Source organism: Solea solea, chromosome 15, assembly GCF_958295425.1.
Source record: "Solea solea chromosome 15, fSolSol10.1, whole genome shotgun sequence".
In the NCBI taxonomy this organism is placed as follows: domain Eukaryota; kingdom Metazoa; phylum Chordata; class Actinopteri; order Pleuronectiformes; family Soleidae; genus Solea; species Solea solea.
Genome location: NC_081148.1, coordinates 3,831,499 through 3,849,390, shown reverse-complemented (window position 1 = coordinate 3,849,390; position 17,892 = coordinate 3,831,499). Strand labels below are relative to the sequence as shown.

At 39.6% G+C, this 17,892-nt stretch overlaps 1 protein-coding gene across 1 annotated transcript in view; it reads left to right on the top strand.

Annotated features, from left to right (window-relative positions):
• Positions 1-17,892, top strand: part of ttc27 (tetratricopeptide repeat domain 27) — a 47,059-nt gene that overhangs the window by 3,920 nt on the left and 25,247 nt on the right. Inside the window, exons 2-10 of the mRNA XM_058652205.1 lie at positions 1,167-1,350; positions 2,435-2,558; positions 3,619-3,756; positions 5,251-5,353; positions 9,539-9,697; positions 9,814-9,953; positions 12,349-12,461; positions 13,988-14,054; positions 17,623-17,736. Coding sequence (XP_058508188.1) covers positions 1,167-1,350; positions 2,435-2,558; positions 3,619-3,756; positions 5,251-5,353; positions 9,539-9,697; positions 9,814-9,953; positions 12,349-12,461; positions 13,988-14,054; positions 17,623-17,736 — 1,142 coding nt within the window. The remainder of the gene's footprint in view (positions 1-1,166; positions 1,351-2,434; positions 2,559-3,618; positions 3,757-5,250; positions 5,354-9,538; positions 9,698-9,813; positions 9,954-12,348; positions 12,462-13,987; positions 14,055-17,622; positions 17,737-17,892) is intronic.

The window sequence follows — 17,892 nt, the reverse complement described above, 5'->3', positions numbered from 1 at the left end:
ATGTGTCATGTGATTCATGAGGTGTACAGAAGTGTGAAAGGAGGCAGGGAATACGGAACACTTAGGCCTCTGATTGGTGATCTATCAATGGTTGAAGGGTTGATGGTAAATAGTTATATTCAGTTTCACTTTGTTAGTTCACCATTGTTGTTTCTCATTCGTAACCTCTTCTGAAACTAACTTTATGTTTACACTGGTATGTGCATAAACAGAGTACCCTAAGGGTCACATGATGTATCTTTTCAGGTGTGTCAGTAGTGTGATGGACATTAGAGGTTATTTATGTACCTCACAATTTGATTCATTTACGATTCTGAAGGTAACAAATGTGATTATATAATTGCATTGTAATGGGAATATTGTGAAATATTTTTTAGCATATCTTACTGACTTTGGAAAGTTTCAGTCCACTCGATGGTGCCAAGTTCTCACTCTCACTAGAGCCGTTGTGTGAGTATATCGCAATATATGATTTTGCCAATACCCAGTATTTTTGCAATATTATGATAATATCATACCTTGACTTAAATATTTTGCTAATATTGTCTTGTGGAAATTCCCACCGCTATTAAATGCTCAATTGTATTTACTTGCAATGGCATTAATACTGTACAATTTTTTTTAAGAAAACTTCAATGACTAACTATTAAAATATTTAATCGCACATTTGTATCTATTCTAAATGTCCCTTGATTTCTTTGTGTCCCATTATTTTTTCTCATTTTAATGCTTTTATCAACATAGAAAAGTGGATCAGCTTGCTTTATTGATACAATATCTCTGTCACGCTGCATATTTGGAGTTCTTCCTCTTATTGTGAGAGCCGCACAATAATAAGAGAGGCTGTGTCTCACCTGCAGTGTGTGAATAAAGAGCCGTTCAACGCAGACAGAGTCCCGTGGTTTAATGTGTTGTTGCCGTAACGGGCTAATCCGAGCTAAAGGAGCTAGCGGTCTTCGGTGGTCTCCTACGGTTGGGGGGGTCTGCCAGCTTGGTTGGTAACACTGCATACATCATTACTTGGATGTGGGGAGTGCGTGGAGAAATGATCCCGGCTGCCATGTCTGCAGTGGTGGACATTTTTCCACGTGTGACAGTAAACCTCACAGACACATGTGTGAATTCCCTGAAGGAGTGCGTTAACACCGTCTAACTTCATGTTTCAGATGCAGGCTCTCTGCTGGACTCCTTAATGACTGGGGACTTTGAGGCCGTTCTGCTGAGTCCTCAGGTGTCGGCTGTACTCAACGGTGATGGCAGTTGCTGTGATGGGGAGAACATTGACGCGTACCTGCAGAGGCGGCTCTCACTCTACCTGACTGGTGGACCTGAGGATGACCAGACTAACAGGTACACAGGAAATCAGTCACACAGTTTGGCCTGTAATCTTTTTCCCTGCAGCTGGACTGTTGTGCCGTGTCCATGAGGATGCACTGTCAGCGCAGCCCGTATTCAAGATACATGATGGATACATGGATACTTGGAGCGCTGGTGGCTCCGAGCACAGCTAACGAGAAAGCGGCAACAAAATTCCTCTGCATTCGTTGGTTTTCCGCTTATTAAAGACGACTTCTTCCCCTGCTTCAAAAAGCAAAGAGGAGTCCATACAATAGTGTGACTTCACTTGCAGCTGACATTGTTGTTGATATGGCGACACACGGGATGTGACGCTGTAGTCTGCTGCTGGAAATCTTTGCAAAGGGAGAGGGGGAGGTGACCGTGATCAGATGGCAATCAGATCTTGATGTGGACACTGGAGACTAGGGGTGTCACGATCTCCATTGTCAATCGAATACTGATTGAAGCGCATCACGATCTACAGTGGAATCACGGGTTTGTAGAGTTGTGACACCCCTACCAGAGACGCATCTAAAGCTGTATGTTTAATACCAATAAATACCAATTCTATTAGTAGTAATAGAATGAAATGCTTGTTCATTGTGTGAACAGTTGCGTGCCCCCTTCTCTTCTTTCTATAATATTATATAATATTACAGTGTGCCTGACCATGGATTGTAATCTACTGTAAATTGTGATTATTTCTTGTGCTATGCAAAAGAAATTAGATTAGTTTAGATTATTATATTATTATAGGTTCTGTTTTGGCTGCATTTGTCTGGCTGACTGTGAGCAGCATAACTCAAAAAGTAAAGGACTTATTTTAATGTCATTTTATGAGGATGTAGTTTATGGCCCTTGGTGGTGATAAGGATCCAAGTTTAGGATTTATTTGTGGAATATATTAGCACCTGCTGTGCTGGAAGTTTGCACTCTTTTTGTGTAAACATTGAGGTTTATAATACAATAATTGAACAATTAAAATGAACAGAAAGCAAAAACCATGAATCACATGATGTACAGTACCAGTCAAAGGTTTGGACATACCTTCTAATTCAATGTTTTTTTCTTTATTTCTTTGTCTCTCCTGATGCAGGGAGCTGACTGTGATGGCTCTGGCCGTGTCTTGCCTTCACCTGTTTGCTCAAAGTAACTGGACTGGTCCTCCAGTATCCATCCATGTCTCTGACTTCCTGCCCGTTGCCCTGCTCTCCTCTCAGGTAGGAACCCACCTCATCTGGTTCTCCTGCTTTTATATTGTATTTGATTTTGAGCCTGCTTTTAAGGCATAGTTGAGAGATGTCTTTGTTGTATGAGGTAGTTTGTTTTCTCAGTGAATTCTCAGTATCTCAGCTCTTTTTTTGGTCAAATAGCACCATCAAGTCCACATTTTCACACAGCAGAGTGTGGAATCATGTACTGTGGTATTTGGAAATGTAGTAGAATAGACTTAATGACATGCCGTAAGATGCACAGCCTGCTAAACTAAATAATCAGACAAGAGGAGTGAACTTATAAGCTGATGTGCAGGTGTTTTACTTCACATCTTCTGTGACTGAGTCCTCACTTTGTGAGCCACACAGTCCTGCTGTCTGCACTTTCCTCCGCTTTCTTCTCTCAGTCCTTTGTCATCTAAAGTGTAAACTTAAATTCTTAAATTAAATTCTATTTGATTTTCTATTTTTGCCATGATTTGATAAATTCTTGATCTATTTCTTCTCTCTTTGTTGAGTGTAGTCAAGGATCACTGGTTTATGTTTAATTCTCATTTCGGTTGTCTACACGCTTTCATCACTCATCATTTGTACCACACCAAGGCCTTATTGTCACATTTAAATCATTTATTAACAATATGAGTGTAACAGTAACCAGGCAATTGTAAGATAACATTGTAGTAAGATGTGACCTACATCGTGACGTTGTTTCCATCAATATTCAACTTACAATTGAGATAGTGGCACCCCTATATAACAGTATCCAAGTGTTTTATTTTAAAGTAAGACAATGTAGTATTTGCTCTCTGGTTCCCCCCAATATCAAATATATGTCGAGGTAGCGTAAAATATTCAGTAAAATCCAGTAAATATCCAGTAAAATATTCTCCATTTAGCCTTTCCCGGAGTGTTTTCACCATCCTGGCACTCAACATCTATCCACCACCTTCATTCTCTCTGAAAACAGCTGGTGAAGAGACGAGCTGTCTGACATAGTGCCTGTTGTATATGTCTAAGGATGTATATAATTAGTCTGTTAACCCTGACATGTATATTTGTGACTCAGGAGCCTAAAACCTTGGATCTCCACTCAAGCCTGCTCCTGGATGGAGAGTCTGTGTACAGTCTGGTTGCCAACCCCTTCCTCCTCCTGCTGGCTGGGGTTATTCTCACCAAGTGCTCGTCCATGATGGACAGCCTCCAGGTAATAATGTGCTTCTTTAACAATCTCAATGCTTTCCTGTTAGTTCAGCCACAGGAAGTAAATATGGTTACTTCCAGGTACCAACCCAACAACCCTAACCTCAAAATGATATTGACTAATGGTGCTGGACTGCCAAGCTCGTCCACTGCACCTTGACCTAACATCTCTCACCACGCACCTATGGGACACTACTAACTGTAAATAACGTCTGTTTTTTCCCGGTTTTTCAATCTCGTACAATCATGCTGATTTAACCGTGGGAATTTAAAATGGTGATTGGGATTAAAATCTCTCTGGAGAGCAATTGTTGTGCTGAGTAATGTCATGATGTTGATGTTTTGCATCAGCGGTCGCACAACTCTGACAACAGTGCACATGTGAACATGTGTGAACGTGGCATTGTGCCTTTTTTTCTGCTGTTTGGTGATTTAGTGTTAATTTTGCTCTTTAAATGCTAATGAGGAACAGGGGAAATCATTAACGGTGCTGTTTGCCACCCCCCCCCCCCCCACACACACACACACACACAATACCCTCAGTGTGTGTGACTGAGGGTATTGATTCAGCGAGACAGACAATTAAGCCTCCATGTAACCATGCAACAAAGGTCATCTACCATTGGAAATGAGGCAGGTGTTATCCTCACCCACACGCTAATAAGCTCTTCACGTGCTTCACTGCCACTCTCCTCAAGCTGAACAGCAACCCCCCCGTAAAATTTAGAATTTTGAAATTCAGAACTCTCTGAAACACAATTTCCTGCATTTTGAGGTGCACATTTTGTGGAATACAGCCAAGTTTTTGTCTTTGTTACAGCATTATTTTTGTCTTGAGGCTGAGGGGAGGTACTTTACACTGCTTTATTTACAATATATGTTTTATAAGTTAATACTGGCCGTGTGTGGGGTCAGGTGTTAGACTTGGCTGACCCTGATTAAAAAAAAATATATATATATTGTTTTTACAGTTTAGAAATTTCTTATTCCCTGACTACCAGCTTTATTCAATTTTGTTAATCTTTCATATATTCATGCAAGACACAGGATTGGAACAATCAGCAAAGAGGACCTCTATTCTCCCCTGTCCAGCCTCTTATTCTATCACTCTCTTTAACCCTTGCCACGACATCCACTCAGTGAATACTTTCACCTGTGTAACTTTGCGTCTTCGTTTGGGGGGCTGTGACCTATGCCCTAAAGTAGAATGTTGTACGGACACGGAACTAGAACTAGAAGTTCCAAAACCTTTTTAAAAACGACAACACAAAAGATTCTGTGTGTAGACCAGTTAACACTAATTACCATGAGTAAGCAAACTGTTGTCTGCTGTCTCATGATCACATTTTGACATGAAGACATCCTGTACATCATGGGTCTTTATAGCCATTTTATTTATTCCTGTCTGCCTCTGTGTTTTTGTCATAATTCCTGTTGTTAGGCTCATTCTCGTATATATATTTTTTTGAAATAGTTCCTCCTCTGTTTTTTTGTGTAGCTGCTGCCCTGGTGGACCCTTCGCTATGTCCACCTACATCAGCAAATCCTGGAGGCTCGCTCTCCACAGCTCCTCAGCTTGGCCCAAGACAGCATGGACAAAGGTCTGTCACTGTCTGTCAGTTATTAATATTTATTTAATTGAAAGGTTTGTACCAGTCCCAGCAGTCTCAGGATTCTGAGGCTCATGACATCACCCACTTGGCAAGATATTTTTTTATAACTTCATTTATAGATTTTCAATTTATGAAACAAAGAAAAACAAAGATACATATATTACAAACTCATCCCACCCACCAAGGCTCGAGAGACAGACAGACAAAAAAGTAGAGGTAGGTACATAAAATATAGTTCCATACAGTTCCTGTACATCACTTTACACTGCTCAGAATGGGAATATCAAGTAACATTATACCATGAATATCATCATACCATACATAACAGATCCAATTGGCGTTACATCGATATGTAAAGGAGAATGACATGTGATGGATACATTTCCAACAAATTCTGTAAAGGGGGCCCAGGTTTTAATAAATCTGTCGCATAAATTACTCCGATTACATCTCAACTTGTCTAATGGGATCAACGAGAATACCTCTTTGACCCCGTGTCTGAAGGAGGGAGGATTCACAGACTTCCAGTGCAAAAGAATTGCTACAGTGTTTGCGTGAGGGACAGCAAATTGTTCTTCTGATGGGAACACACCCAAAATAGCAACTGTTGCATCGGAATTCTCTGTTCTGTTACAAATGGAGGAGATTGCTTCAAAGACAAAATCCAGAAGTTATGAAGTGAATTGCAAGACGAGAACATACGACCTAATTTAGCTGGACTGTGGCTACACCTCGGACACACAGGATTGGTTTCTCGGGTGAATAATGCAACTGACGCACAATTTTAAAATGAGAAAGGCCATGTCTTATGCATAAAGAGGTGGGATGTAGGCGTTTTAAACTATGCTGCCATGTCTCGTCAAACGGTGCAACACCCAGGTCCTCGTATCATATTTTAAGAGTGTTCTTGACAACTGGGTACATTTTCAAAAAAAAACCAGATTAGAGACATGCCAGAAACAAATTGGTAAATGAAAGGAACAACGTCAGCAGTCAAATGATCCAGGTCTACCTGACCAGATCAAGGAAGTTAGGAAGAACATAGATGACATACTGTTAGGAGAGGTGGAAAGGAAAGCAAGGTTTAGTAAACATGAGGGAGGGGCCTAGAGCCACTAAAAACCGAGCAAGACGTATAAGGAAACAGCGAGCATTATCTAATATACATAAAATAAGGGATCTATAGACAATAAATATCTGTATGAACCAGAAGAAATAGAAAGGGTTTGAGGAATATTATAGTAACTTGTATTTGCATGCTATTTCTGTGGATAGAGAGCACCTGACAGAATTCTTAGACAGACAGGTGCAAAACAGAATGAGATGTCATCTTCAGAAATAACAATAGAAGACATGGTAAAGTCTATTAGTCAGGCAAAATCAGGGCCTCATTTTCTAAAACTTTCTAAAAGGAGTTAACCCCGTTGTTACGTGACTCATTCAATTATATGAGCTGTACTCTCAGGTCGGGCAAGACTCCTCCCTCATGGAATGAGGCCATTATCTCCATTATTCCAAAGGAAGGTAAAGATATAGAATATTGTGGCAATTACAGACCCACGAGGACCACAAACTCTACACCTCCATTATAGCCAAGAGGTTAGAGACATTTATGCAGGATCTGATTGATGATGTGGGTTTATAAAATAAAGATAATATTAGAAAGAGTTAACATATTATAGCATTGGTGCAATGATGAGTTTTTTGCAAGATGGAAAAATATAGAACTGGGTACGACAGACATGGAGGTATGAAATTTAACAGCACACAAAGGACTAGATTAGACTAAAAGGACTAAAGATTAGATGGCCGGCTGGACGTGATAACTAACACTACAGTAGAAACATGGAATACAGTAGTTGAAAGATATAAATTGGAGAAGGAGATAAAGATGTTGAGTTGGTTTGCGTTTGGCTCCAGGTTTATGCCGGAGAAAAGAGCTGAAAGAGCAAATAACAGAAGAAGAGTGGTTCATTATGTGTAAATCTCAGTGCACGGCCTCTAGCTCCAGGGTTTGGAGGGAGTTTAATTGGAAAAACATCGTCAGATTATTTTTTATAACCCCAAAAATCAGGAAAGAACTGGTGTATAAACAACAGCCATGCTGGAGAGCGTGTGAACACGTTAATGCCGATCACACACACATATTCTGGTCTTGCCAAAAATTAAAAGGGTACAGGGATCAATTATGGCAGAGTCTACTTAAGGTTCCTGGACCTAAGTGATGGGACTCACATCTGTATGTTTGTTTATATAATATATACACACATTATGTGTACTTTTTCTCTATGCTGTCTCATAAAGTATATTATACTGTGTATAAACACAGTGCTCATCCGAGGTGCGTTCTCATCCACAGGTAATACTGTAAATAAAAGAGAGCCACACTCGATCACAATGACGTTGACAGAAGTGTTTCTGTTGAACAATAATTTCAGAAATTAAACTGTTTACATTGACAAACAGCTACGTAACATTATTACATTGTAGATAAAGAATGGAAAGTCTGAGCGTTTGGAGCGGAGTGTTTATTTCATCCCACTCTACTGTCCGACTGCTGTATGTCATTCATACACCAACACTAGCAGCACATCAAATTAATTTAAATGAATTATGGGTCATTATAAATTAGTTTGAACTGAATTTTTGCAAAAAAGGGACACTGCTAACGTATGTGTGTCTATATGCGTAACTTGTGATACTCACTATATCTCACTGTGCTTGTATGTTCTATGAATATTAATCATCAAAACAAAAAAAATAAAAGTCTGACGGGATGATGAATCGTGTGGAGGAAACCACACAACATCTGTGTACAATAGTGTTGGCACTGTGAGACGGGAAGCTGCTGACACTGTTGTGTTACATGTCACGCCTCTGCTTCCACAACACCATCCTGCTGTCTAAAATCACACACTGGGGCACCATCACGCTGCTTTTGTTTTGCTCAGTGTAAACAAGTGAAGGCAACATAATGAAGTGTGGCTTACACAGCCTCAGTCATACATTTTCATTCATTTTCATTAAATTAGACAAATACAAGGCATACAAAATACAATTTAAACATAGATATAGATAAGCAATATTCTAAGAAAAATAGAATTCTGTGTTAAATTGTAAAAATGATTAATATTTAATTAATTTATAAAAATACACAGGGCCAAAGTGTTTAATTTCAGGAATTGAAAACCCAGAACACATTAAATTGATTGTCCATTTTAGGGGCTCCAAAATAATAGGACAAACTGAAATTATGTATCAAAATGCTTATAATTCCTCAGTGGTTAATGTCTGAGTGTTAATCCACACTTAAATCACATCTTTATTGTCTCATTTCAGAGGCAAAATGACACAGTGTGTGACTTTGTCTGAATGTGTATGTACCTTACTGTATATTAACATACCCGGTGTCTATATATATATAAAGAAGAAAATAAATGGTGAAACAAAATGGAAAGGAAAAAAAAAGCACCTGTAGTCTACATACTGATGTGTCCTTAGACATTTAAAGCCAAGTTTCACTCAAAGGAGGAGAGTGCTTCTAAGAACAACCCAAACATAATGACCCAGGGTCATAACAAGGCCTCTAAAGCCTCTTTCACACTAAAAGTAGTGGTTATACCTGGGATTTGTGAACCATCTAAAAAAGACGGTGATAAATACCATTTGCATTACCAGTGGTTTCCCTGTGGTGTTAATTCACCCATGCATCAACAAGTCAGAAACAAAATTAACATCAGCATTAACACTCGATGGTTACTAGTCTGAATTAGACATGGCCTGATATCGCCTTTTTGCATCTAATCATTGCAGAAATCGCAACCTTGAGCATGTACGATACCAATATCAGTCCAGTACAGTCCAATCAACTGAGCTGGTAATGCAACGTGCATTTACTACCGAGCTATAACCTGCCATTTTAAATTTAATGCTTCAACTGCATGGCTGCAGACATTTCTCTGTACACCTTGATAGATAATTGGATATTGGATGTGATCTGTATCTGTACTGACACATCATTACAAAGAACTGTGATAGTTTCTTTCTCATTATCATACACATTAAGCCTGAGTTAACTCAGCCAACGCGTTTTCTGACCATCTTCTCATATTGCTCTGTTTTCATATAGTGGCTCTTTGTTGGCTGATTTGTTAGCGGTTTCTTTTTTTCCAGTGCTCAAATGCCAGTCTCTGATGTCGGAGCAGAAAAATTTGGCGATCCAGTTTAACCTGGAGTGCGTCTACACCAATCTGACCTACTATGAGTACCAGCCAGCCAAGGATCACATCAATAAGGCACAGGAGCTCTCTGGACTGAATATCAACATGACGGGTATGTGTACGGAAGCACGCGCTCCTGGAGAGTAGACGGGGTGCGGCTGTTATGTGGAGTACCGATCCGCTGAAACACATGCCTGAATTGAGGGTAACAACCGATGTGTGTTCAAGGTGCCCTTGGCAAGCGGACCCGTTTCCAGCAGAAGTACTTGGCTCAGCTCATCCTTGAGGTAAAGAGAAAGCACGACCAGACCAACAAGATGGACAATGAGGCCAGTCCCACTCCCACACCTCAGTCCTGCTTACCCAAGGTATGAGCTTCTGTCATCCTCTTTCAATCTTAATGTCAACTTTGAACCTTTTGTTGTTCAGTTCAGTAACTGTAAAGCTGCACAGTTAGAGATGGCATGATACAACGTATTCATGTCCAATACTGATATCGCTAACTCCACTGTCTACTCATACAGATATTAGTCAATTTAGACCTTTTAAACTATGAAGCTGTTAACATTTTTTTTAGCTATATCAAAAACATTTCAAAGGCATAATGTATCTGCTATTTCCTTCTTTCGGTCATGACCCATCACTCATGACTGTAAATGTAGGTACAAAGGTCGAACTATTAGATCAAGAGCTTTGGCTTTTTGGCTCAGCTCCTTCGTTCCTTCGCTCAGCACCATTGTCGTCACAATGGTGCAGTAGAGTGAACCAAATACCCCTCCCGCTGCTCCAGTTCACCTCGCTTCATGCACTGTAACATCAGTTAAAAGTGTAAAACATGCGACCATCGCTTTAAATCAAGATGCTAACTGCAGTGTGGTGATTGGCGATCAGTTCCTGATATGAAGTTACCACTCTACAAGCAGAATCCGTCGTCTCTGGGTTCCCATCACTCCGTCTTCTACTATCACTCAGAGTGTGTTTTATAGCAGTGATCCACCTCTGCTGTCCTCAGGGTCTTTGATGATCCAGTGACTGTTTCATCTTCCTGGCTGAAGAGACAAGTTGCCTGACATTTTTCCAGATATACAGTATATGCTGCCGGTTATACTGTGTGTATATATATATATATATATATATATATATATATATATACATATATATGTATATATGTATATATATATATATATATATATGTATATATATATATATATATATGTATATATATATATATGTATATATGTATATATATATATATATATATATGTATATATATATATATATATATATATGTATATATATATGTATATATATATATCTCTAATGACATTAGGTTGCCTGCTGAAATGGCGTTGCTGTGGTTGCGTGACGACAGCTCTCGGATCTCAGTAGAGTAGACACAGCACAGATAGAATGAAAGTTTAGATATTGACCTGTACAGCTAAATGAAGCCTGGTTTTGCACGTCACTCCCTGTTGGAAGCTCCTCCTCCTGGTGAAAGGTGTGTGCGTGTGCGTGTGAACTATCAACAACTTACAAAGCACTTTTGTTGTGATAACACAACAATCATTCAACTCTAAACGCTGTGTAGTGTGAACTATGCTTCAGTGGCCAGCAGGTCAGACTGTGGTTCTACTGGGTTAGTTCTGTGCAATAAAGGATAAATAAGGTGTTTGCATGCAGCTTCTAGTCTCATGGTTTTGGACCAGCTCCAGTGCTTTTTACTGTGCTTATACCACCAATTCCTTTATTACTGGAGGAGGGGGAGAGTAAATGGTCTCAGTCAAGACTGCCATTAACCAGAGCTCACTGGCTTCCCATCTAAAATGGATAAAAGGAAAGCAGACAAGGTGTGAGCTGGAACTTTTCATCAGTGGCCAATCAGAACCACTGCCAGCAGGGAAGATTGGGCCATTACTGTTCTGTGGGTCTGACTGGACTGAGAATTGTTGTAATACTTCAATGAAACCAGGTCTGAACCACTGTTCTTAAAAATTAAGGATTGGGATTAAGTGGAGCCTATTTGCATCAATACATGTGTGCCAAGAAGACCAGAGAAATAATCTTAAATGTGGGGGATTTAGTGCCTCAGCTCTGAATGCTTCTTATTTGGATTAATAGTTTGATCTCTAGCTCCTTGTGTTTATATTTTACGCCTAATCCACACGGAAACAGAACTTTTCCCTTTTTATTTCTTTTTTTAAAAAGTTTTCTTTAAACACAGCATCGTTCCAAGAAATGAACCCCCTAAAACGACTCTAAGTTTTGTAGTACATATGCCAGTCCTGGAGTATTTGATTATTTGTTTGATGTGATTATAAAAAGTTGATCAGTTAATGATTTTATGCTTTAAAACAAACTTTCCTACTGTGACGATTACTAAATCTGTGGGGCATTTATTATCACAAGGTGGCAGCAGCAGCAAGTGTTTAGTGGACTTCATGTTAGTTTGCAGAAGTGATGACATTGAAGAGGTTTCTTGAAAGCATCTTGAAGCTGCTCAACACTCTATAGATATCTATAGAAACTTACTGGGGTCTATGAATGCATCTCGTTTGCTGCTCCTGCGCAACATGCTGAGCCCTGACTTACTTGCACTGGAGTTTCACATATTTGAATGTTCTGTGAATAATATTGAATATTCATGAAGCATTTTTGCTAGCAATGCCCATCCTTATTCGGTATATGTCATATTTAGTTAGTAGTGGTTTATTGCTGCTGCATGTGCCCATGAATGTTACTCCACATATGTTTCTGTGCTTACAGGACCACATTCTCGGTGACGACACAGTGCTGGACCAGATCAATTTAGCAGAGCCGGATCAGTATGATCTGCCAGACCTCACTGCAGAGGAACAGGCCGTCATCCTGGGGATCTGGTAAGTCTTTGACCATCTCGGCACTGTTTCTGCAGCTGCTCTGTAATGGAGTTTGTTTAAGGTGGAAACGGACAGTTACATTAGTCTAATCTACCAGTAACCTCAATTGAAAAGCAGTTGATGGTCTCACAGAAGATTTATTATCAGGTCATTTGACACATGGGACATTTCCTCTAAAGCCATAAGACTTATGAACCATGTGGCTCAGTCTGCCTCTGTATGTGTCATATTCAGGAGTCATTGTACCTGATGCGACCTTTTCCCACGGTCAAATCATATTATTTGTTGATCTAAATTGGATTGGGGAATGTTCAGCTGGGATTGGCAACAGCGATCCGAACTTTCATCGTTCAGATGAAGCTCATGAATCAGGTTTTGAAACGCTATGTATTTTCTTTGTGTTTTGATGCACCCAGACATGGCAGGCTTTCTTTTTTCTTATTTTCCTCCACATGCAAGGCATAGCAAAGCTGCTGTGAGGGAAATTAGGTGATGCTGTGATCCCTTGTCTTTGTTTTTATTTATTGTGTCGTGCAGTAATTCAGTATGCAGTGAGGCTGCAGCAACTTCACTCATCTCTGCATCTGCTTAGTTTTGGTTGCTTAGTAACGACTGATCCCACAGGACAGCAGAGCAACACCCAGACTGCATGTTCTGGCTTCTTCTATGATATTAGACTCTACTCATTCACCGTGGACAGATAAACTGGTTCAAACACAGTATATGATGTGGTCAGAGTGTAATGCAGTGACTTTGATGGTGTCAGCTAAACTTTCAAACATTCATGTGCTTCGTATTTTAATGACTCCTTATTGTTAGTGCCAATTAAAGCCCATCCCAGGAAGTGATTACCTTTTATTAACATTTAGCTTCAGGCTTAAAATTCAGGAGTAGTGGAGAATTGAGGTCCCAGTGCTCATATATAGTCGGACTTTGACCTTGTTTGGGCCGCCTTTTCTCCCTCTGTAGAATCTCCGTTGAACTGAATACATTTAGCCTTTATCCAAGACAAATGTTACAGCTCAAACTGCAACTGTTCCATATTTGACAAATTCAATCATTTTAGCTTTAAACTTTGGTGTCAGTCAAACAAATCATTCTCATCTTGAGGTCTGCAGATTAAATATAGCCTGCACTGTTCTCTGCTGACCTTAAAAATGGCAGTTTGACAAAAAAAAGAGAATTTAGCTCAAGGGTTAAAAGTTTAAATTGTTTCTGGATCTTTCAGTGCGTGATTATATTGTTGGTCTTATACGGAAGACTACTCCTCCACTTCATGTCCACCTACACCTGCAACCATGCACGTATTGGACAGTACTAGCTCTCGGTAACATTGTTCCATTTGACTCTAAATGATCCGATCATGTACAAAATGGACATCATACAGGAAATGTTTTTAAGAGTCCAGCCAACATCTCCATGTGGCCCCATAAGGGTTGTATAATAGGGATGGGCAGGATTGGTTTATTGATCATCATTATTATTATTTGATTGATTATCACTGTATTTACTGTGTTGTGTTGTAGCACTGACTTCATGAAGAATAACCCTGTCCACAAACTGACTGAAGAGGAACTTCTAGCCTTTACATCGGTGAGTCACTGTTTGTTTGATCTGTGATTAGTATTTTATTTCTTTATGTCACTTAAATATTCTGATAATGTAAACAGACAGTAATATTAAACGACTTACACCAAGTTAGTTCATAGGTAAATAACTAAATACATCCTTACTTTATGATAACTGTAATGTTCACAATTTGTTAAATGTATTGTGGTGTTTAACAGTACCTGTTCTACATTTTCACATCATTATTGTCAATGTTACCATTATGGTTGAAGCATAATGTTCAAAACATGGAAAAACAAACATCCTTGAAAGAACTGCTCTCATGGTTGTAAACTCAGAAAAGTCAGAAGTCAGAGCTTCAGGGAGGGACTGTTGTGCTGCTGCTGTAGTGTTGTGTCAGTCGTGAACGTAGGCTACACACAGAGAGGGGAGTCTGTCAGGGCATGGGAGTGATTCACGTTCAGTGGATGCAAGAATTGTAAAGCTGCTATCAAATCAGGGGTCCCATGACCTGTTAAGATGTTTTTGATTGAAATAGCCTTTGATTTCAGTAAATATGACCTTTACTACTTATAAAATATTTTGAAACTATGTTGTGTGTAACTATTTTTGAAAAAAAACTACTGTTATCATTGGGAGGTTTGAACGGTCGATGACTAGAAAATCATGCTGACTGTCATTTGCATCGACTATTAAGGAAAATCAGAGAAAAATCTAATTTGCATAATAATTTGGAACGCAGTGTACGTAGGAAGCCATAGTTACAAGAAATTAATACTTGCCAAAAAATATTCATGTCAATCTCTCTCCTGCCTGCTTTCACTCTTTGCCAGATACAAGTTGGGTTATTAAAAAGGAGTAAGGTGTAAGAGAGCAAATGAAAATACAAATTCATAGCTGTTAAACTGATGATTTGGAAGGTTTTCCTTAATAAAGCTGAATCAACAGCAGAATGTTATGCGACATGCATGCAGCCTTTACAAAATAAAACACAAAAAAACACCCACTGTACAGCCAAGCCTATAAACAGTCATCTTTTTGGTTTTAGTTCAAACCCCAGAAGCAGATGCCTCGTGTCTGTCTTTGTATTCATGAGCTCATATTTGGGAATTTTCACATATTGCTTTTGTTTGCTCTGGTCTGAATTATTCGAGCTTGTAAACTTGGAATTTTTCACATTTTGTGCAGTTTCAATGCTCCCACAGAACATTGAAGGCTAGGAAAGGAAGAGCGTCCCATGTTTTAAAACTAGTGCATATTATGTGAGAGAAACATATGACACTTAAAGCTGTAATGTGCAAATGTCAGGGAACAAATATCACCTGTGTAAAAATACACTTATAGAGTTCTACAGTCTTGAGCAGATTGCGAGGTCACACTTTTCCATTATACAGCTCAGCATGACTCGACACGACTTGACTCATTAGTGATAGTTCCTGGTACCTGGTGCTCTGGTGGTTCCAAGCGAGCTTAGCTGATATAAAATGTGACGTCAACAGACTGTTGGCCACTCATTGGCAGAGAGTGTCGTAATTGGAAGAGTCATGAGCACAAAGTAGAAAAAAACGTTAATTTGTTAATCTCCAGCATTTAGGACATTTCTGAAATCTCAATATTTAACTTTAAATTTAAATTTGAGGAGTCTGGTGTGTTTAGCGACAGCACTGCTGAAAGCCGGCAGAAACACCATTCAAATTTATTATCAAATTTAGTTGATGATTAATTTATTAATCAAATAATTATCGATTAGTCATTGCAGCCCTAATTTGAATGTAACTAACCTTAAATGTGTTATTTTAGGATTCACAGATACATAGCACCCCATTGACAAAAAAATGTAGTGATCACTATTATATGATGGGTATTATGATTAAAGGTTTTATGTTCAAATGCAGTTGGGGCGAGGAGATTGGACCTGCACTGGGGTGTGATATGATGTGATGGGGTAATAAGTCCATATCCACACGAACACAGAAACTTCCCTGTAAGATCTTGGGTAATAGTCACAACATGCATGTGTAACCATCCACATTTCAGCTAATGATGCTGTCGGCCTGTGGTCAACATTGTTCCATCTGGCTCTGAGCTTTCTTTGAACAATGAGCTGGCAGCATATGCTGTGTTGTTTCATGAGAAGGGAAAGCTGCTGGCCCTGTGAGCAGGCATCTTCCCAGCCTACATGTAGATCCTGGAATCTGCAGGCTGGTTAGATGGTTGTCACATGTCTGGCTGTCCTCAACAAGATCTGACTTTTGTAGAGCCAATGTAGAGCCAACGTGAAAGTGACTGAAAGTCTAGTCGGTGTATCCACAAAGTTTAAGTGCCTCCTTCAAGTGGTTACTCTCCTCCTCTTAGCCTGCAAACCTATAACACTGTAGTCACAGAGTTGAGTGTTGTTTCCGTTTCCTCTGTCACATCTGACGGTGTTTCCACAGCTAACGGCTCACAGTGCAGTCTTGAGTCTGAATGCTGCTCACGTCTTAGTTTTGATCACCATACCCAGAACCTCAAAACAAAGTGTGTCTCCTCTAACTGGTTTTACAGTGCGGTTGAGGGACACGCTCAGACTTTTCTCTGCATCGTTATCTCTCAAATTAATATTTGCAGATGTAGATCATGGTCTGAATTATTTTGCCTGAGTTTGCTGAAATTACTCGTAATGCAGATGACATTAGAATCCTTTAAGTGCTTTACAGATTCATTGTCTCCTGAGGATGAATTATTCTGGCTTCACCATGATTCTTTATCTACATGAGTGGCATTTTCTTTTCAGAGTGACGTTTGACTCATGTTTCAAACAACAATAACTGCATATGGGCTTCAAATTGGACCATTTTAATGTGCATTCCTTTATAAGTATATACATTAGAATGTACACAACAAATGTGCTTGGCATCGTTCATAATGCATTATAGCATCAATATTAAGATCAGTGGCACTGTCTTAAAGACGGGAGGCAGAGCTGAAGATGCTGAGACTTTTGTTGGGACTGACCAGGATGGACAGGATTAGAAATGAGCGTATTGGAGGGACAGCTCAGGTTGGACAGAGTTTGGAGATGAAGAGAGTCATGGTTGATTTGGTTTGGTCACGTGCAAAGGAGACATAGTGATCATATTTGGACAAAGGATTTTGAAGAGGGAGCTGGTGGGCAAGAGGCAAAGAGGACAACCACAGAGAAGGTCCATTGATGTTGTGAAGAAGGGCACAACGACGGTTGAAGTTACAGAAGAGGACAAGATGGAGGCAGATGTAGAAGAAGAAGAAGAGTGATGGAACCAAATATGGGTTCATGGAATCAGGAAGCCAGGTCTTAAGATTGAGTTTTGGAAAACATTCGGAAATAACGGTTTATATATTTCAAGTATAGTTGGAAACAAGCGAAGCAAAGAAAGCAAATAAAATACAAATGACCAGATCTCGACTATAATCTCCTTTGTTATGCATGAATCATAATTAGAAATGAAATAAGTTACTTGAATTGGTCTGACTGAAGTTCCACTGTAATTTCCACCCTGAATTACATGAAGCTGACTAACCGGTGGTGTGATTGTGTGTGACCCTTTCCCTGCTTCCCCATGTTCCTCTGCAGTGTATACTGTCTCAGCCAAAGTTCTGGGCTGTAGAAGTCACAGCCCTCTGCCTCAGAACCAAACTGGAAAAAGGAAGCTCCCGGCGTGTGGAGAGAGCCATGATGCAAACCCAGGTAAGTCTGTGTCTCTGTGTCTCTCGTGTGAGGTGGGAGGTTGTTTGTGCAGATTCAGTAGAATGTCTCAGAAGCACTGTTTTTTTTTTTTAATCTTTGCTCACGTTATCGCTCTTTTCATACATACAGTGTTCTGAGGCTTGGTTCACACTTGAT